Here is a 20,675-nt window from a genome sequence, read left to right on the forward strand (position 1 = left end):
ACCACAATAGTGAACATTTTGCCTTTGCGTGTAGTTTTTTGGGGGATTTAAATAGTAAAATATAAGAAATTTCCAGCTGTAAATGAAACAAAATGTTTATCTTGAGGCTGAAGAAGGCACTTTGATTCAGCTCTGTGAAGGCCATGAACATTCAAAGCAGCCTTCAGTTTATAAATACCCGAGTTAGTTACAGTACTCCACCAACCAAAAAGGAGCTGGGATTAAGGAAAGGAGAAGCTGAGAAGAGATGTGGTACTAATAAATCCACCATACTGTAAATACATTATTCACTGCTGCTCTAGTTTACTGAGGAATTTAGGCTGGGGTAATGTGGATTCCAGCTGCTAAAATTGGCACTTTTCTTTTTAACCATGAAGTGATGATTTAATAAACTGCCATAGCAGACTTCCTAAGCAGGTGAAATCAGTGGAAAGGAAAGAAATAGAAATATTTACAGGAAAGTAATATGAATCATTCTCCTACTTGGTCAACTACAGCTCCAAGAAATTCAAGTTGTTTTTTCTGTTTTTCCTATGTGGCATTCCCTCTGTATATTAAATTGAACAAAAGCACGATCCCTAAAACCTACATCTTTCATGCTGGGAGAAACTCATCAATGAAAATAATGATGACAATTTTCTGAGAAAGCAGTTTTGATTTCTTTATAAGAATATTTACTGTTATTATAATTTTAGATTTAATTATATTAACCAACTCCATTTATACTACTAACCAATCTGTCTTTGTTCCATAAAGCGTGCCACTCCAAAGTCCAACTAACGTAAGACAAGTAGGAATGCACAATGTCTATCATAGACAAATGTAAATGAACGTGCATGAATGTTTTGATAGAGTTAGAAAATAATTAATGTGTTTCCTCTTGACAAAGTTAGAATATGAAGTCTGCGATAAGGTTTACCCTGGCAATAGGCTACCAAGAGACTGATTCTCTTAGAAAAGTAACCTGTATAGACTCCATACCCTATTCTATTCCTTTAATCTATACTCTTTATTCCTTTATTCTAACCTTGTACCATTAGGTCCAGTCTGAGAGGAAGCCCCGTAGGAGGCCACCTGCTGGCTTTCCCTGTGCTCTTGGACCACCCTCCCTTCCATCTCATTTGAGGCCTTTTACTTTCCATTATTTCTGTTATATTTCTATTTGTCCATGTTTTCATTTCTCCATGAGTTACTTGCTCTCTACCTACAAAACAGCTCGAATGCCCTAATATCCAAAAAAAAAAAAAAAAATTCCCTTGACATGGCTTCTCCTTCAAACAATCCCTCCCTCTTGCTCTCATTCCTTTAATAAAAAAACTATCTGCCTCTGCTTCCTCATCTTTTAGATATATCTTCTTCATCCACTGTGGTCCAGCCTCCACTCATTTCCTGCAACAATAGCCTTAATCATATTCTTAAGTCCAGAAACTCTGAAAGTTGAGTTTTCTCTTAATTTATTCAATGGCAAAACATAACTTATACTGATCGAAGGGCTGTTTATAGGTTTTAGTTCTTCTGCTTGGTAAGACTATTCATACTGCTCACTGAATACACATTAATGTTTCTAATCAATGGTATATGTACTCACGTAAGTTTCTAAAATCTGGAAACTGCTAATTCTGAAGCATGCAGCCCAAAGGTTTCAGAGAGTGGGATTCTGGACATGCACGGTCAAGCTGGCAGCCTCTTCTGATCCCTCTCCTTCTCATTGCCACTGCAATGCCATTGCCAAACTTCCTTTCTTAGGCCTTTTCCTGCCTCATCTCCCAGCTCCTTTCCTGCTTTTCTCTTATCTTTTTTGACATCTGGAGGCTCTTTTTCCTCTGCCTACTCCTTAAATATAACTATGCTGCCTAAATATTTGATTTCTGGCTTATTTTCTCCATCTATATTTTCTCCTCTATTATGTTTTCCAAGATTTAAGAACTATCTAGATGTAAACAAGCGGCTCCTAAATCTGTGCCCCAAATCCTGACTTCTGTTTAGAAGTCCAGAAAACATTTTCAACCATCAGTTAGCGTCTTCCCACTCAAAGTCCTACTGGCCCCTTGCAAGCCTAGCAGGTACACACCCATCTTTATTACTCTCTCTGTTCCCTGTCTCAGTTAATGACATTATTATCTACTACTTGCCCAGTCTAGGAACAGCATTGCCACCCTTCTCTCCATAACAGCATTCAGTCATTCTCTAGGTCTTCGTAGTTCCATATACAAAGGCATTTCAGCATTATTCCCTTAGTTTCCTTTCTACCACAATAAGTTCAATTTCTGGATTGTTGCAAACCTACTAAGTGATTTCTGGCTTTTTTTTTTTTTTTTTTTTTTTTTTGCCAGTTAATATTCCATTTGAAAAAATCACAGCCATCTTTCTAAAATACAGATGTAATTATATCACTCCCAAGATTACAAAAAGAAACACAATTTTAATATCTCCTAATTATCTAAAGAAAAATTTTTTGAAGTGCTTAGCATAACCTAAAAGCCCTCAAACATGTGAATCCAATTTACATTGTTTTCATCTCTCAATAATCTCATCATATGGCTAGCAATGTAGTCATTCCGAATCATGCTGTTTCTCAGCTATATGGAGCATGGAGTCTCGCTCTGTCGCCTGGGCTGGAGTGCAGTGGTGTGAACTCGGCTCACTGCAAGCTCTGTCTCTCTGGTTCACGCCATTCTCCTGCCTCAGCCTCCCGAGTAGCTGGGACTACTACAGGCATCTGCCACCATGCCCGGCTAATTTTTTTTGTATTTTTTTTTTAGTAGAGACGGGGTTTCACCGTGTTAGCCAAGATGGTCTTGATCTCCTGACCTCGTGATCCACCCGCCTCGGCCTCTGAAAGTGTTGGGATTACAGGCATGAGCCATTGTGCCCAGCCTGGAGCACTTTTTATACCTCTGAATCTTTGCTTTCTCAAAAATCATCAATAGCTACTTATCTATTAAAATCTATCTTAAAGTTCATTTTCTTGATAATACCTTCTCTAATTCATACATTTAGAATGTATTACTTTTCTTATTTCATTTTTTGTTTATATCACTAATCCATTAATTACTGAGATTTGGCTTGTTTTATAGTTATTGATATTATTCCTGTTTTCTCCACTGTACTGTGTTGGGTGGTAGAGATCATATCTAATTCTTTTAATCCCTAAGCATGGAACCAGGCAGATAAGTGGCAATCAATATTTGTTGAATTGAACATGCATTAGTGCATTTTTTTTTAAAGAACAAATATGGAAAAGATGGGCAATTCCCATGAACCAGCATTGTACTTTGCTAAGCAACATTTTAAAGACTGAAATTGAACTCTCCCAAAAGTCTCTAATTCTTTTCCAGGGAATTGTAAAACAGTATTAAAAAATCTAGGCCAGGCGTGGTGCCTTACACCTGTGGTCCCAGCTACTTGGGAGGCTGAGGCAGGAGGATCACTTGAGCACAGGAGATCGAGGCTGCAGTGAGCTATGATTGCATCACTGCACTCCAGCCTGGGCAACAGAGTGATATCCTGTCTAAAAACAAACAAACAAACAAACAAACAAACAACAAACAAACAAAAAACAGGAAAGAAAGAAAGATCTAAAGAAATAATTTATTAATCACATCAATGACATATACAAGCTTATGGAGATTTTGAGGCAAAGAGAAAGGCACTGAGTCACTAAAATTTGAGGGGAAAGCATATTGATGTTTAATATATCATCAGGCAAATAAGCAAATTGCTGATTAACTCCTGATTTGAATTCTCATATTTGAGAAGAAAGACATCTTGCCTCTAGGAAAATTGATTTGAAAAAAAAAAAAAAAACTATTTTAACAAAGAATAAATTTACATAGTACATCCTTAAGGGAAAAAAGAAGAAGCTTTAGGAAAAAATGGCAAAATGTCTAGAGGATGATAATGAAATACTGTAGAACAGTAATGGTAACAGTATGATCTTAAGGAGGCAGTTCTCTACCCTGCTCATCCCAGCTCCTATTATGACAAAAAGTATAAATGGAAATAATTGTTAACTATTGTTATCTTGGCTTGCTCAATTCTAAACGTATTGTCTTCTAAGACTATATCAGAAAACATACATTTGTTAGGTGAATGTCCAATCAGGTTTCTCCCTAATATAAATCTGGCAATATTTTAAAGTATGTAATCCAAGCAAATGATTGCTTTATGAACTCTATCATTTTAAACAATAAGGCTCAATTTTAAAGAAATATTTAGAATTAAACACTTATTCTTAATTAGTTCACAAAAAACTCCCCTTAAAACCAGTATAACTGAAAACATAAAACTACAGAAATCCTGAAGAGTGTGACTACAAATAATTTTCCAAAGGGAAGAGACACATAGAATATTCATGAGGATTTGGATAGCTTGCTGAAATCTAGGTTTTCTTCCTGGTTTGCTCTTGATGACTAAAATCTATCCCAATGCCTGGGGGCCAGAAGGTTGACCACAAAGCCAAGACAGGTCTTGGTGTAGAAAGGAACTCATAAGGAAGACAGAGCTCTGTTGAGCCAGGAACCTCCTGTTTAGACTCCAAGTTAAATGGCACCTATTTTCTTTTTTTTTTTTTTTTTTTTTTTTTTGAGGCGGAGTCTTGCTCTGTCACCCAGGCTGGAGTGCAGTGGCCGGATCTCAGCTCACTGCAAGCTCCGCCTCCTGGGTTCCCGCCATTCTCCTGCCTCAGCCTCCCAAGTAGCTGGGACTACAGGCGCCTGCCACCTCGCCCGGCTAGTTTTCTGTATTTTTAGTAGAGACGGGGTTTCACTGTGTTCACCAGGATGGTCTCGATCTCCTGACCTTGTGATCCGCCCGTCTCGGCCTCCCAAAGTGCTGGGATTACAGGCTTGAGCCACCGCGCCCGGCCTTGGCACCTATTTTCTACTGAGGGAGTTATTTGCTCTGAATTCTAAATCATTCTTCCAAGGTAGATGTGGAGAAAAGTCACTTTCATTTTGGTGTGGGCAGCGAGTGTGGGCTCAATTTGTCAAGATTCCTCATTAAACGTTGTAGATAATTCAACGGAATGGCTGGAAGGGTTTTTCTAAAGGCCTCACTGGATGAAGCTGGTGTTATGCCTAGGAATCTGCAGAATGGAAGTGCTGTACAATGAATCTGAGACTGACTTCCTCTTTGATAAGGTCAAGAAATCCAAGTTTGTTACTTCTGCTCTCTCTCAGAATAAATTTTGAGATAAATGTCACAACAAAACATAACGCTGTCCTGACCTCAGCACTACATTTTAAATTTTTAGACTTTTACAGAAGAAGTTTATTTCTCCAGGATACTAATACGTATTAAAATACACATGTCATTTACCCTGTTTTTTTGAAGTATAACCCACAGGACCTGGTAAACAAAGTATTGGGTTCATTAGGGTATGAATTTGAGCCTAGATAAAATCTAAAAACTGTTTGAACACATCAGAATCCAATGTGTTTGAACACTTCTGAGAAAACTGAAATGTAGTACGAGTTGCCTTATGATTACTCCTGGGGGTGCCAAACCCCTGGGGCAAGGGAGAAGAAGCCTGATCATATGGCAGGGCCAACATCAGGTTTAGGGACAGAACCTTAACTCTGAACATGTGGAGCTGGAGGGGTGACAGAAGACCACTAAAGCAGGCCCTAGTTCTCCAGGAGGCAGTGCTCTACTCTGCTCATTCAAACTCCAGATAAAAAGTATAAATAGGGATAGTTGTTAACTATTTGTGTTGTTACAGGGATCAAGATCACAGGTTAGAGTTTCTATGAAAAACAAGGTATTGGTAGAATTAAGGCAAGTTTTTTTTTTTTTTTTTTTCTGCTAAAAGTGGTCTGCTCTTTATAACTTAGCTGTGGGAGAACATTTGAAGAATGTGGTTGAAGAGAAGGACTAGCTAACAGAGAAGATTTTAAAATAAATACCTTAAAAATAATTTTATGATAGTAAATTCCAAAGGTATATGAAAGTAGAAAAATAGTAGAATGAATTCTTAGGTACTCACCACCTGGCTTCAGTAATGGCCAACTCATGCCCAGTAGGGCAAATGTTAAATATTAAAAGAGGAAAAAACTTAACTATTCAATATATTGGTATAATGAGATTATATCAATAGTATTATTTTTTATACTGAAAAGTAAATAAAGTCACTCAAATCTACTGTTATCTATAACAAATTAATTTCCATTACATTCATTTCCACAATTGAAAATAAGCTGATCTTTGACAAGTGAGATGAGGTTTTTTTCTTACTTCCTGTTTATAATATTGGCTATTGTGTTTGGTGGTACAAATTTACATTCTAGACTTCAGGGCAAAGGAGATTCTCTCTAGCTTGCTACCACCACCACCAAATTGTCTATACCATAGCAGCAATAATAGCCTTTGGTTATACAATCTGGAAAACATTATAGCAAGTGAATTCAGGCTTGCTTCCAAAATGCTATCATTTTATACTATAGCTTAGAAGTTTTTTGGCTCTAGGAATGTTCTATATGCTTTTAGGAGTATTTAAGAATTTATAATAATTGTACCTTTAAAAAGAAAGAGAAAAAACTCACAGTATTTCCCAGATTCTCGAGTTAAAAATGAGCTTGGCTTTTTAGAGAAAGTTGTTCGGTTACCAGTGGCTTCCTGAGGCCACTTGAAGACTTCATGTAAATAGTGGTGGTAATATCCATGAAATGTCTGGGCCCTTGGAATCCCCACCCTGGATACTCCACAAACATGAGATTACCTTCCCCATATGTGAACAAAAGACTTTCTCAGATGATTGGCAAAAAACAGATTTGTAACTAAAGAAACCATTGTGTGTGTGCGAAAGAAATTTCTTAACCCAAGCGATGTCTCCATAAATTTGTAAAATAGAATGTGACAGGGAAAAAACTCAACGTGGACATAGTACAATTTACGTATCCAAGTAAATGACTAAACATCACTGCCTCTATTTGTAAAAACACTAATTTATCATTTGTAGGGAAGAGCAAAAGTCTTTATCTTTGTGTTTAGTGAAATATTTGAGCATAGCGTAGCTAGAATTGGCAGCATTTTTTTGTAAGTCAGGGAATAAGAGAACTTTAGTTCTAGGAAAGACATTCTAACCTTGGCATAATTCTCTGCCTTTTGACTGCGATCACAGCTTTACTAGATGAACAAGTGGACACTCTTATGAAACTCCTGAAATTATACCACATATGATACAACATGGGATTTAAAAATAAGTGAAATATTGACCTCACTTCTATCAAGTCTCATGTTTCACTGAAGCAGAGTGGGGCAGTTGAACGCGTTTGGCTTAAACGTGAAATAAAGCATTTACCAGGTGTGGTGTATGACACTTCTGGACTCGGTGATGTTTTTGGTTTTGCAGTAACACGCTGGGGCCCCTTAGGAACTGAAAGAGAGAACTCATATTGTAAGTCATTTGGTTTCAGCACCTTTCAGTCATGCTTAACACATAAGGCATGCCAAGGTGTAGCCTGAACACTGACAAAACAAAGTATTACCCATACGGGAGTCAGACAGAAGACCAGTCCTTAAGCTCTACAAATAGCTTAGTTAGAATTCCATTTAATTACAGAAGAGTGAAATCTGAGAAACTGCAAAATTTCAAATTACAAAGCATCAGAGTAAGGACGACTTTTTAGAAATCTATTTCAGAGGAGACGGCAACTAAATGCATGTAAGAGAGCTTTTCTTTACTGGATATGTTTGCTTGACTTCTCCTTAAACCCATTTTTATGTCTTTCCTTAAAGACAAAGTAGGTAAAGATGGTGAGGTCAGGGTGGAATCCTATGGAGCATGGATATGCTTGAAGTCCTCTCAGACAACAGCAGAGTGGTAAGCAGACAATGCAATGGAATGGGTTGGTTCACATCTTACCCGCCCTGCATTTCTCTGGCCCCAGAGAAACCTTCAAATGAATTTGTTGACAACTAAAATTAGATTTCCACAACTGTTCCTTGGGAATAATAAAGTACTAATATAATAGACACCAGGAAAATAAGTCTAACAATTATAGTGTATTCTACAATTTCAAAAGTGCTTTTATAAGGTTTACACCCTTTGAGTCTCACCATAATGTTAGGAGGAAGGAATTATTAGCTACACTTTAAAGCTGAGGAAACAGAGCTTCGGGTGTGTGACAGCATCTGCTTGAGGCTATGGTTATTAAGTACCAGAGTCAGGACTTGAACCACATGCTGAGGATCAAACATTATCAATAGGCCTAAACACCTGGGCTCTCTATATCCCAGTTCTGCAGGTCAGATTTTCACTTGCTTCTCATTTTTTAAAGTGAAACAATAAACCCGCCCTAACTCGAGATATGGTTGTAAGAATCCAATGTGAAATGTCAAAATGATGTGAAAATTACACTATTATAATTTTTTTCCACTTCTCAAGGAGCTTTACAAATTTGGTTTTGAAGAATCTGAGTATATTCTGATTTTCACATTGTTTGCCCATGCAAAATCTAGGAATACCCATAATTTTGATGGTTATAAGAAATTCTAGGCATCCAATTAACAATAATGTTGCTATTACCTGTAAACACTGGGATCTAAGAAATCAAACTTTATTGACTTATCAAATATTCCTTATGCTTTTTTTTAGATTTTAGATCTCATTTTGCCTTTGAATACCAAATATAGATTTAAACGTTGCCAATTTATAAACACACTTTCAGTAACACTAACAATAAAGGTGACATGCCCAAATTACAGAATCTTATTATGTGAAAGGTGGTAAACAAAATCTGTTGCACTTTAAGTTGTAAATACTTTTGATAGATGATATTATAGCCCAACAACAATAGTTTGTATTGGTATCATGCATATAAATAGGACACTCTCCTGTCCACATGACTTTTTGAAATTTGCAGGAACTAGCCAAGGGTAAGGGAAGAAGTATTAGAATTTGACTATTTGTCTTTAAAATGTTTTGTGATATATACGTGTACATATACACACCTCCTTGAAAAAATATCAAAATCCAGGATATTGCTGGAACCTATTACACGAGTTACATTCTTGTGGGATAAGGAGGTCTCAATTCTACCCACTTTGAAAAAGGATAAGTAGAATGCATTTTGTTTTTCATGACCAGTTTTCCAAATTGTTCCCTTACATTAAGTAGCACTGACAAAGCCAGAAGTATCTGGTTTGCAGCTACTTTCCACAAGAGATGCTGATGGACTGGAAGTTGCTTCAATCGGGACATCAGAAGGCTCTCTCACTACAGTCTGGCAGCCACTCCATGGTTTCAGAGTTAGAGAGTGGAACTCACTGAGCACGTGAATCTCTGAAGAGCCTGTCTTGTCAAGAAAGGTTGGCTAAAAGTCTAAGTCAAAATGAAATGAATTTGAAACTTAGAACATAGTATAATAATGGAAAATTAGAGCAAGCTCCTGATTTACTAAATTGAATTTTAATAAAAGGTACAAAGTACATCTCAAAAAGATAAAATTGCAAATAATTTTGTCCTATTACTTCATATCTCCTTTACTTTAAAAATTTTGTACTGACCATGATTCATGCCTGAGTGTTTTAATTTTTAGTATTTATTTTTCATCTTTTATAGTTCAACATTCAAGTGTTCATGCTTTCTTCTTCCTATTTGTTTTCTACTTTTGTTCTATGCTTTATATTCAGATCCAAAGCTGAGAGCTTCTTCTCAAATAATTTTGTCTGTTATTTTTAAAGTTAGATTTTAGTTTCCTATTATAACAAATTTAATATACTTTAATAATTTGGTATATTCTTAAAACTTTGATGTTTTTATTCATATTCATTATTATTCACTAATCATTATTTTCTCAGACTTTTAGTAAGTTAATGTTTCAAATGTATCATTTAAAATTTCATATTTTGGGGGAATGCTGCCTTGGTACCTTCATATATTTGTTATCAGAATAAATTATTTACATTACTAAGTTTTAGAAATTAGAACATATTTAAAATTATGCTAAATAAGGCAGATTTAAAATCATAGAAAAAATTTAATGATAGGTAAAATTTCCCTTAATTGATATTAGAGACCACACCTAAAACTACAGGGTTTTTCTTTTCCTCTGTAGAAAAACAAGAATGACAGTACCTAATGGCAGAGATTCTGAGGTATGAATAAAATATTTGTGGTGGGAATCCAGAATCACTACCTGGATCAAGCACAATGTGATGGTGCTAAACGTTTTCCTTTCCCCAGACCAGATCAGTGGTAGCAAAGGTTCCTTTCCCGGTATCCTGGGTGGGTACACCTCAGACATTTGTTGTAGTCAGGCCATGTATTGAGGAAAATGTCAAATTAGAGATGATTGACAGAAGGAAGCACATTCAGGAATAGTGGAAGGGATAGGAGTGTAGTCTCAGGTTGGGGAAGGAGAAGGAAGTAGGTAGGCTACTCTTTCTAAGCAATGCCATTCATGTCCACCTCATCTTCAATAACACAACATTAAGGGAAGCTTTGTGGCATAAGCTTTTCCTATGATGTACTTTTTTAGTAAGTCCAAAAAGAAATTTAAATATTTATTAGGTTACAGAGGAAGACTTGCTTTGCAAATGTTAAAGACTCAATCTGCTGTCATAACTATTAATGAACAATTTGCTAGAATAAGCCCACTAACCTCAAACTTTTCAAGCTAAAATGTAAAATATATCTTTACCTGGTTGTGTTTGTGGAATTCTTGGGCGTGGCGATGTTTTTGGCTTAGGAGGAGCACGTGGTGTCTGCTTGGGAGCTAAAAAAAAGGATATAGGTTCGGAAATCTTGAGCCCTTCAAGAACGACAGTACCTAAACCTCTAGAAGCTCAGAGATGTTTACTGAATGGCTGAAGACCTAAATACCCAACGATTAAGGCTCCTAAAGGTCTGTAAAGTATAGGAAGGCAACTGTTTTATGTAACAGAAAACAAAACAAAAAGTCACATTAAAAGATATCTAAGATGTTCAGCTGGCAAAATGAAACTTGGGATTTCAGAAATATTGACATCAAATACCTTTTAAATAGCTTGAAAATAAATTCATAATAACAAGAATTCATCCTTATTGTAAGTTCATATAATTTTATCAGAATATTTAGTTGTACTATTTTAAATGCAAATACATGTTTTCTAAATAAAAAACAAAGTTAACATGTTATAGTCCAAATATATAATGTATTTTAATAGCAAGTGCCAATGGAAAATTAATGTTACTAAACAAAACACAGTTTTATTAGTTATATAGGGGAAAAGAGGGAAGAGAAATTGAACACCAAGGATATTTTCTATGGAGAGTTATTCCTTTGCTGAGCAAATCCTAAAGAAATTCTAGGACAATCAGTGTAAAAACCAATTTTTTCTTCACCAAAAAAATGAAAAATCTATCCTGCTGAAGGAAAGGAATTATCAGATGCAAGGTTGCAGCTTGTGGAAACACCTCATCTGGTTGAACTAAAATGTGTTTGAGATAAAGAAAGGTAAGAAACATGGTCAATGTCATGTAGTTTCAGACACCTTAAGAAAAACTTGCTGAAAGTAAGAGTTATTTGACACCAGAAGTTTCTGAAGGAGTCTGCAGAATCTTCTTCCTGATACTAAATGAAAAAATACAAGGTATACAATGGTTTCAGTGGAATCTTCTTGCCTGTAGAGAGATGAATACTGATAAATGTTGGAGATGATCTGGTTTAGAAGCCTGGAACCTGGGGGTTTAGAGCTCCCTTTGCTAATCACTGGATCTACGGTCTCAGGTTCTTCACCAAAAGTTACACAATTTTTAAGAACTCTTCCAATCTTAAAATTCTGTCATTCTAGAGTTTCTCACAGTTCGTGATTTTCTGATTCTCAACTACCCTACTTGCTAAGGTTCTAACTGATATGCCACTTCCTTTCCCCAGAGGATAAGAAAGACCATCTGAAGGTTAGGCATGCCATGAAGCAATTCCATGAAAAACGATACAGAATGAGATAAGAATCACTAATAGCAGTATTTACAATGAGACATTCCAATAATATTATTATAGTTATTAAGAACAAAATTTGGAAAAGTTAGGTATAACTGTTAGATTTCATTATTTTAGTCAATGTAGGTTTTCTTTTTTGTTAAAAAACTGTAGGGTTTATAGGCAACATCTAGTAGGATATTCAGCAGACAATGAGTAAACTTAAAATCCGCATCTCCCTTTGAAACAGAGTAATATAAAAATAGTTTAATGACAATCAAAACAGAAGTTTGGGCTCACTTATAACCTTCTATTTACAACTTTCTATTTATAACCTTCTATTACATTGAAACCTATAGCTATTGAGAGGATTTTTTAAAATAGGAGGCATGTTGATTATTTTTCATTCATTTCAAACTCCACTACTATGTAAAGCTTTGTGATAAGCCAAAGTAATTGTTTTGATTTTGTTTTTTCTTATTTGTGTGCAATGAAATGGCCAAAGCACTGCAGAAAGGAGTGGAAAGAAGTAAGGTATCTGAATAACTACAAGGTGACCGGCCAGTACACCCCCTTTCATGTGGATTGCAGTCAGACCTGTTTCTGGAGGTTTCTTTTAAAGTCAAAATCAAATCAGAAAGCTTAAAATACTTTTTACATGATCACAGAACTTGTAAAACTAGTTGAGATGAATTGGAATTAAAATTAGAATATATATATTTTAAAATAGAACAGAATATAAATGTTCTTCCCAGAAGCATTCCTATTCCCTGAATTAAACACTTGCAGAGTAACTGAGAGTTATTTTTCAACCATGTCCTAAAGAACAACACTGCGGTTTGAGTAATTATCAATGACAGCGGGACATCAGATAGATAGGATTACCCATCAAAGTCTGTGGGCAGAATGATAAAGTCAGGGCCTCTGATGTCTTGAGGTGACCATGCTGACATTCTGTAAACACTCACCTCATATATGACATACAAAATAACGTATTTACCGGGTTCAGTCTGAGGCTCATCTGGGCTGGGTAGGGTTATAGATTGAGAAGGCAGAGGCGACGTTTCTATGGTAATTGAAGGAAAGTACGCGGGTTACTATAGCACTCGACAGACCTTAAGTACAGATAACAGGCAGGATGGTAACAAATATATTTTTTAAAATAAAGAAAATTGCAAGTCTGCAGCAAAACAGCATTCCTACTCCTTCATAATGCATTTAGTTTAAAAAAAAAAAAAAAGGTTGCAGATGCAGCTTACAAAGTACTTCTAAAATTCTCATTTCACATTAGAACTCTACTTCCTCAACAATGCCAGAAAGATATATTCAATAGGAATCATGAAAGGAAAAAGAATTTAAAAAATATTATAGTATGAGTCATTTAAGCAGCACTGAATTTCACTTAAAGAATGGAGAAGAAAACCACATATGTAAATAAATGTGATGGGATGAGTGTTAATGGAAAGTATGTTGCTAGGTCAGAAAGTATAAATGGATCATCACACCAAAAAAGCATTATCTGAAACATTCGACACAATGCCAAGCTGGCAGGATGTACAGTGTTAGGAAAAAAAAATTTTTAGGTTCAACAGTTCTGCTGACTTTTGAAGAGAAAAAAAGCAAAGTCTTGTTATACAACTGAATGGGAGGAAAGACATTTTTGGACAATGGTTACGGATAGGAGCACCTTGAAAGAAAAGCAACTGCCATGGTGAAAAGTGATGGTGTAACATGAATTCACAATGAGATAGACCCGGAGGTTCTCAGGCGATGGTGGCAATGAGGACAGAAAGCACACAGGGTTGGGCTACTGAGGTTATTACCTAGTGTGGTCTCAGGTGGTTCAGACACATATGTAACAGATTCCACAACTGTACCAAAACAAAGGAGAAACATTTTAGAAACTAAGATATTAAGCTATAGTGAAGTATTTTTTGAATATCAAATTTTATTAAGAATTTACGTCATAATTTTAGAGACAGGACAATGGATTTAGACAGGAAAAAAGAATTAGGAGAAAAATCCTATTCTATAATACTAATTCACCAATTAATATTTATGTTTTCATTGTCATTAACTGGGTTTACAATGTTATTATACCTCAACCTTTAGACTTCAGCAGAGAAACAGGAATTTATTTCTGTATTCAGAGAGAGTCAATTATCACCTTAAGAATTCAAGAATGTTGGAAGCTATAGCTCTTCAAATCTGTTTAATTGTGAATCAATGTCATATTCCATGGATGTAACTGATGTTAATTTAAAATGTGTAGAAAAAATAAATCCAAGCATTAAAACCTTTGCTACCTTCAGTCTTTGGCTCCTCTGGCCAGAGTGGTGCTTTGGCAGTGGGATATACATAGTCTGTTTTGGCTGGTGCTAGGGAAGAAACGGGAATGGCTGGTTAGTGGTGGGCAGCCCAAAGCATGCTGTAATAGAACCCTGCATTTAATTTGAAAAAGAATTGAGCTATCTTAAGCAGATACACTCTTGAGAATAATTAACATTTAGGTAGATTATGAAGATGACCACAATTTAGGAGGGCAGAATGAAAGCAGGAAATGAAGGCAGTGTGCTATGTGGGAAACACGCACACCCCATACACAATGTACGGGAGACTCAACAGCAATGCTACCTGGAACAAAGCAGATAATTCCACTTTCATTTTTTTTTTTTTTGTATAAGAATTCCAGTTAGAAACACACGTAGAATGAGTACTTGGAGAGCAAAAACATGGGATGAATCCTAAAAGTGATATGAAAGTGAAAAATAGGTTGTGCATATAGGTACATATTCATATTGAAAGAGCAATCAGAAAAGGTTAAAATGTTCACTTTGAGTGAGAATAAGGAAATTATGAAACTTGCATAGCAATACAGCAGATGTGAACACAATGTGCTGTATACAATGACATTCAAGACCCATTGGATGAACACAGACAAGCTGTGAGGAGCAGGTGGCTATGAAATGTCACAAAGCATGAGGACGTCCAGAGATGACTTTGCAATGAGATGGAAAAGCACATATGCTTGACTTGCCATTGGGGAACATTTTTACCTATAGTCTCCTTTGGTGACTCAGTACTAAACGTAACCGATTCCAGAACATCAGAAACTAGTAAAAAACAGAAAATGGTACAATTGATAAAGGATAGGTTGTAAGCATTTACAAAAGTGCTTTGCATCCTATAAGTGTTCAATGTTAGGATAACATTATTAACACTAAGGGAAGCTCTCAAAACTGAACTGAATTCACAACATTATAACTACTGTAGGTTACCATTAGCAACCTACTTTGTACATTCAACATGAGTACCAAAATGTCATTTATCTAATTAAAAGATACTCAGAAGAGATGGAAATAAATTACAGTCCTATACTAGAAAAATATGGGGATCCAGTGTTTTAAAATAAATGTCAGGAAGTAGCAACAACATTGCTCATACTGATTTTTAAAATTTGCATCCATTTTTTTCCCCAGACCGAGTCTGGCTTTATCAACCAGATGGAGCAGGGTGTCATGAACATGGCTCACTGCAGTCTTGACCTCCTGGGCTCAATGGTCTTCCCACCTCAGCCTCCTAAGTAGCTGGGACTACAGGCGTGCACCACCATGCCCAGCTAATTTTTGTATTTTTTGTAGAGTTGGGGTTTTGCCAAGGCTTGTCATAAAATTCTGAGCTCAAGCAACCCACCAGCCTTGGCCTACCAAAGTGTTGGGATTACAGGTGTGAGTCACTATGCCTGGCCTATTTACAAGCTTGAAGGGCAGTATGTTTTAAAGGGTTCACATTGTTTATGAGGAAATTTTATTATTTTTACTGAAGTGAGAAATTTCTCCTTCCTTGATGGTCACATTTGAACTAGTGTTCTTTTAGCACAAATTTAATTTACTATTAAACAGAGCCACGAACTTGTAACTGTTGAAAAAATAAGGATAAATAATAAAATTAGTTCTTCTAAGTGGTTTGTCAACCACTTAATCAGATATGTGATTATTTTCTAGAATGATACAAATGCAATGAAAAGTATTTTTATACATTCAAGTAGTAATATTAATGTATTACTAATTTAACAATATGCAATTACAAAAAAGAACATTGTGCAATATTTACAATTAATGTGCATTCCTTTTTCATTTTTTATCTTTGGAAATATAACTTAGAGAATTACAGTGTGCCTCTTAAAGCACACAGTATACCCAGACAGATAAAACAATCTATTTACCAGGTTGACTTTCTGTAATTTCTAGGCTTGGTGATGTCACTGGTTTCAAAATGAGAGTTTGCAGGTCAGTGGGAGCTGAAAGAAGAGGGTCTCAATTGTAAAAGTAATTTTATTTATTTCATAGGTTTTAGACAGAGGCAGCAGTGAACTTAAAACACACACACCGTGAAAATCATGAGGTTACGGAGAGCCATACAGAATGTGCCCTGTTTAAAGCAGATGTCAGCAAACTATAGCCCTTCCAAGTCTAGCCCTCTGCCTGGCTTGTGGGCCAATAATGGTTCTCACATTTTTTTTTAAGTGATGGGAAAAAACGAAAAGTGATATTTCATGACATGTGAAAATGGTATGAAGTTCAAATGAAGTTTTATTGGAAGACAGCCATATAATGAACTAAAATTGTTCAGGGCATATTCATGTATCAGCTTTGGTTGCCTTCCAGCTAAAACAGCAGAATTGAGTAGCTGTAACAGAAACTGAATGGCCCACAAATTCTAAAATAGTTATTGTTTAACTTTTCACAGAAAAAAAAATTGCTGACTCCTGATTCAAAATGTCCCTCTGAAAAAGCAGGAGCCTATTTGGAAAATTAAGTTCTCATGGACTATTGTATCTGAATCTCAGTTACCACAAGAGCTAAGAGCTGCCTATAACTGATTTCATGATAGTAACATTAACAAAATGTTGAATATCATCTAGGAGCGCTTTGTTCTACATTTTAGTTTCACCATCCCCTTAGCCACCCTTAACAAGTATTGACACTTGTTTTATTTGTGCTGTTCCCACCCTTCCACCCTATAATCCAAATCCTATAATTATTTCAAAGCCCAACTACTCTCTATCATCAGCCCACATCGTTCCTTGACTCCCATAAATATTTTCTGTTTTTACTACTCAAGCAGTTCTCATAGGAGGAAATTGCTCTATATCTAGAAAACTGTATCTAAAAACACCTTAGGGTTTCTTCACAGTTACTTTGTACTGTAAGAGGTAAAATCTGCCCTTTCTTTCGGTTTCTACCTCTGCTCCTTATTCCACCCCATTCAATTGTTAATATGGTGCTGGGTACACAAAGAATGAGGAAGTGATTGTTTTCTTAAGCAAAAGTAGCAGCACCATTGACAAAGAGATGAATGAAATGGAATAAGAACTGTGTAAGATCCATCCTTTGTTAGATACAGTCCTTATGCAGGGCACACGATGAATTTAGCCACTGGATAGATCTCCCTCAGCTATGAATCTACTAATGAGCCCCGTAATTGTCAAGCTGTCGACCACTATAAGTGCCTTTTCTCTCAGAAGGCACAGAAATGGTAAGATATTCAAGCTTATTTTGATACTTGTGATTCAAGTGCAATGGGCTAGAGGGACTCCTTAAACCTTCTAAAACCTAAACCATAGATTTTTGTTATTTCAACTGAGAGGCTTTAGGGAGTTTAAGGTCTGAGGGATGGAATAACCCCTATTCATCCTCCTTTCTGTTTTTGAAACTAAAAGATGATGATGTTGGGTTGCTATAGTGTTTGTAGGACTAGAAAGCATTGAAAGCATTGTATGTAGACCTGTGTTTTCTAAAACAGGTTAGAATTTCTTGAGTTTACTTCCTAAATTAAAAAAAATTACTACTTTGTTTCTGATCATTAAGGGTTCCCTTTGAGACCCTTAGTATGAAGTTCAAATATCACATATGAAATGATTAAAGGAATAAATATTGAACATGTGTAGATATTCAGAGGGATTCCTACTTAGCAAAGATTAAGAGCCATTGCTAAACTGTGGTGAAGAAGAGTGGTCAAGCTCATCAGTGATTGAGGAGCCTGGAACTTTCAGGGAAAAGCTATTTTAATGTAATAGGGACACCTTATTCCTTAAAATAGGAAGAAAATAATGAGACTAAGACACAGGTTTTATAGAAACTAAGTTACTCAAAGGGAGTTCATGGTACTTAACTGTTGCTTTATAGATCTAAATACCAAATGGAAGGGTATTTAGGTCTATAAATACTAAATACCAATTTGGGTCTCAGATTTAACACTGAATCATATGGTGCAATTTTAAAGAGAGTTTCACGATGGACAGCTGTCCTTCCCTCGGTCCAGGGACATCTGCGAAAAACAGGTAACACTTGAATTAGGACTGCTGACTATTTTAAAATGAAGTGTAGAATGTAATAACAGTGTCTTAGGAAGCAGAAGTAACTCTGGCCATGATGGTGCTCAAGTGGGTTTTTAAACAGCAATAAAAAGCATTTAATGCAAGTCACAAAAATCATTACCAAATGTTGTTCCTGGAGCATCAGTACTATGAACAACAGGTTCAAAGCCTGTAACAGAAACTAACCAAAAAGCAACATTAAAAAAAAAACCCTCAATTTTTATTTTCACACATGAGTTTCAAATTATACACAATTTCTTTTAAAACTTTGGAATTGATAGGAAGCATATAGTTGCTTTTGGAAGATTTGGCCACACTAGCTAGAACAATTCATCACAGAAGGTAGTTACCATCTTTGAACTCTGCTACATATATTGATATTATCCACATGAGGTTCTCCTAGGTATTTGGTTTTCTAAGTAGTATGGATGTTTGCTCTGGAAATTTGTTTAGGCAACAGATATGAAAATATATAGAGAAATATATATGAAAGTAACTTGTTGCTTTTCTTGGAAGTTAAAAAAATGCCTGTTCATGTAACCATGTCTATAACAAATGGATCACATGTTTCAATGCAGATATAGCAATAAATACCCATGAGTATGCTAATCTCGCTGTAAACACATCTTTAAAGAGGGATGAAGAACGTCATCCAAACCAAGTCATTTAGGAGATCAGGCACACAAGTGTCCCCAAGCCATATTCTCCTGGATGCCTCTGTACGAGAAGCAGCTGCTACCCATGTCAAATAATTTGATTCTTAGAAAACATGATGACTGTTACTTCCTGTCATAGGCATTTCGTTAGGACTTCATTGGGACAGCCCACCAGGGTTCAGGTTCCTTGGCTCCTTAAACCAAGGATTCATACAGTTACCCGATTTGTTCTGAGGTACTTCAGGACTTGATGTAGTTTTGGGTCTGGGACGGGGACGACGTGTCCGTTGTGTTTTAGGAGCTGAAGGAAGAAACTTTGGATTACTCTAGTGCAGGTGGCTTTGGAGACAAACTTTAGGTTTTTAAAGGTATGTCATATTTCCTTGAGATTTAAGTCATATGTCTTTTAAGATTTTTTTCTATTTTGTTAATTTTTTTAATCACTGAAAGATTCTTGAGACAGGAAACTTATGTGTAAAATCAAGTTGAAAAGTGAAGAGACTCATACATCTTTAACTTCAAAAACACTAGAGCCAAACTCTGGATGATAGAGTCTTAGGCTCACACTAAATCTTTTGAGTATGCCAAAGAATCCATGATACCATAAGAACTGTTAGAGTTTAGTCAGTTTAGATAAGATATAGCCACCAGCAACTGTGTTTGAAATTTAGCTTTAGACACGAATGCTGTTTAGACAAAAGCAGATGACACAAATTCAAATAAGATTACATGGTAGACTCTGAACTAGGTCTGTGCATAGCTTTTGAAAATAATAGGTAACTTCTAAGGATCACTAATACTCCAATATAAAGTTGAAGGACAATATAAAGTTGACGGACAGCAGAGGATGACAAGATAGTCCTACAAAGCTGATGACAATGTGATTATGATAATGATGGAATGGATTTGAAAATAAGCAGGGAAAAATTATTCAGGAACACAGAATATCATTACCTAATGTTGTTTCTGGAACCTTGGTTCTAAAAGTGTCAGGTTCCAGGACTGTAGTAACAACTAGACAAAAATAATAAAATAAAGCAAAGAGATTTAACTTGAATATTAATTTCACACGTCATTTTTTAAGCTTCAGAACTAAGAGAAAAGTAAGACTTGTTTTTTGCAGATTTGGCCAAACCATGGTCAGGCACTCATTAGTCTGGTAAGATAGACTTGCAAGGTAGCATTGTACTCAGCCTAATATCGCTATGTGGTCAACGAGACATTCTCCTAGATGTTTGATTATCTGATTCTTGCTACACATTGGTGGAAGATTGTTGGACAAGCTTTTTACACATTTGCATAATATATGCTTTTCTAACTGTACTGAAAAAGGCATTTATCAGTCTACTTGCACTTCTATAGAAGTTGGGATAAATGTCTTATTATCTACTGTTTAAATAACTATGGGTACAATAAAGAGTTCATATGTATGAAAGCATAAAGAATACCATGTAATTAATAAACTGTGTTCATCAAAACCTCAAAGTATTCCTTGATTCAGTAAAAGTTAAGAAATTGTTAAACCTTAATAGAGATGAATAAAGAGTCAGTCTATCCTATTATGGAAGCCTATCATTAAAACTTTCAAGACTTAGGTACATTTTACAATTTGAGAATTTACTATAAACATCATTCTTGAAACAAAAAAATCAATGTTACACAGATCCTAACATAATAAAAAATAATACGAGCAAAGAAACACTGTGCTTCCCTACAATTGATGAGGAATAAGCAGCA

At 35.8% G+C, this 20,675-nt stretch overlaps 1 protein-coding gene across 21 annotated transcripts in view; it reads right to left on the reverse strand.

Moving 5' to 3' along the window:
- ABI3BP (ABI family member 3 binding protein) overlaps positions 1-20,675 on the reverse strand; it is a 260,542-nt gene that overhangs the window by 49,150 nt on the left and 190,717 nt on the right. For 15 of the 21 annotated variants that reach the window (XM_030940138.1, XM_030940197.1, XM_030940169.1 and 12 more), the window contains 10 exons: positions 19,893-19,952; positions 19,159-19,239; positions 18,404-18,463; positions 16,129-16,203; positions 14,960-15,016; positions 14,210-14,281; positions 13,727-13,774; positions 12,904-12,969; positions 10,644-10,718; positions 7,301-7,375 (listed from right to left, as the gene is read on the reverse strand). In XM_030940138.1, the coding sequence (XP_030795998.1) occupies positions 7,301-7,375; positions 10,644-10,718; positions 12,904-12,969; positions 13,727-13,774; positions 14,210-14,281; positions 14,960-15,016; positions 16,129-16,203; positions 18,404-18,463; positions 19,159-19,239; positions 19,893-19,952 (669 nt within the window). The remainder of the gene's footprint in view (positions 1-7,300; positions 7,376-10,643; positions 10,719-12,903; positions 12,970-13,726; positions 13,775-14,209; positions 14,282-14,959; positions 15,017-16,128; positions 16,204-18,403; positions 18,464-19,158; positions 19,240-19,892; positions 19,953-20,675) is intronic. The other 6 variants (XM_030940184.1, XM_030940183.1, XM_030940187.1 and 3 more) reach the window with 3 other exon arrangements.

The sequence above is a fragment of the Rhinopithecus roxellana genome, chromosome 1, assembly GCF_007565055.1.
Source record: "Rhinopithecus roxellana isolate Shanxi Qingling chromosome 1, ASM756505v1, whole genome shotgun sequence".
In the NCBI taxonomy this organism is placed as follows: Eukaryota; Metazoa; Chordata; class Mammalia; order Primates; family Cercopithecidae; genus Rhinopithecus; species Rhinopithecus roxellana.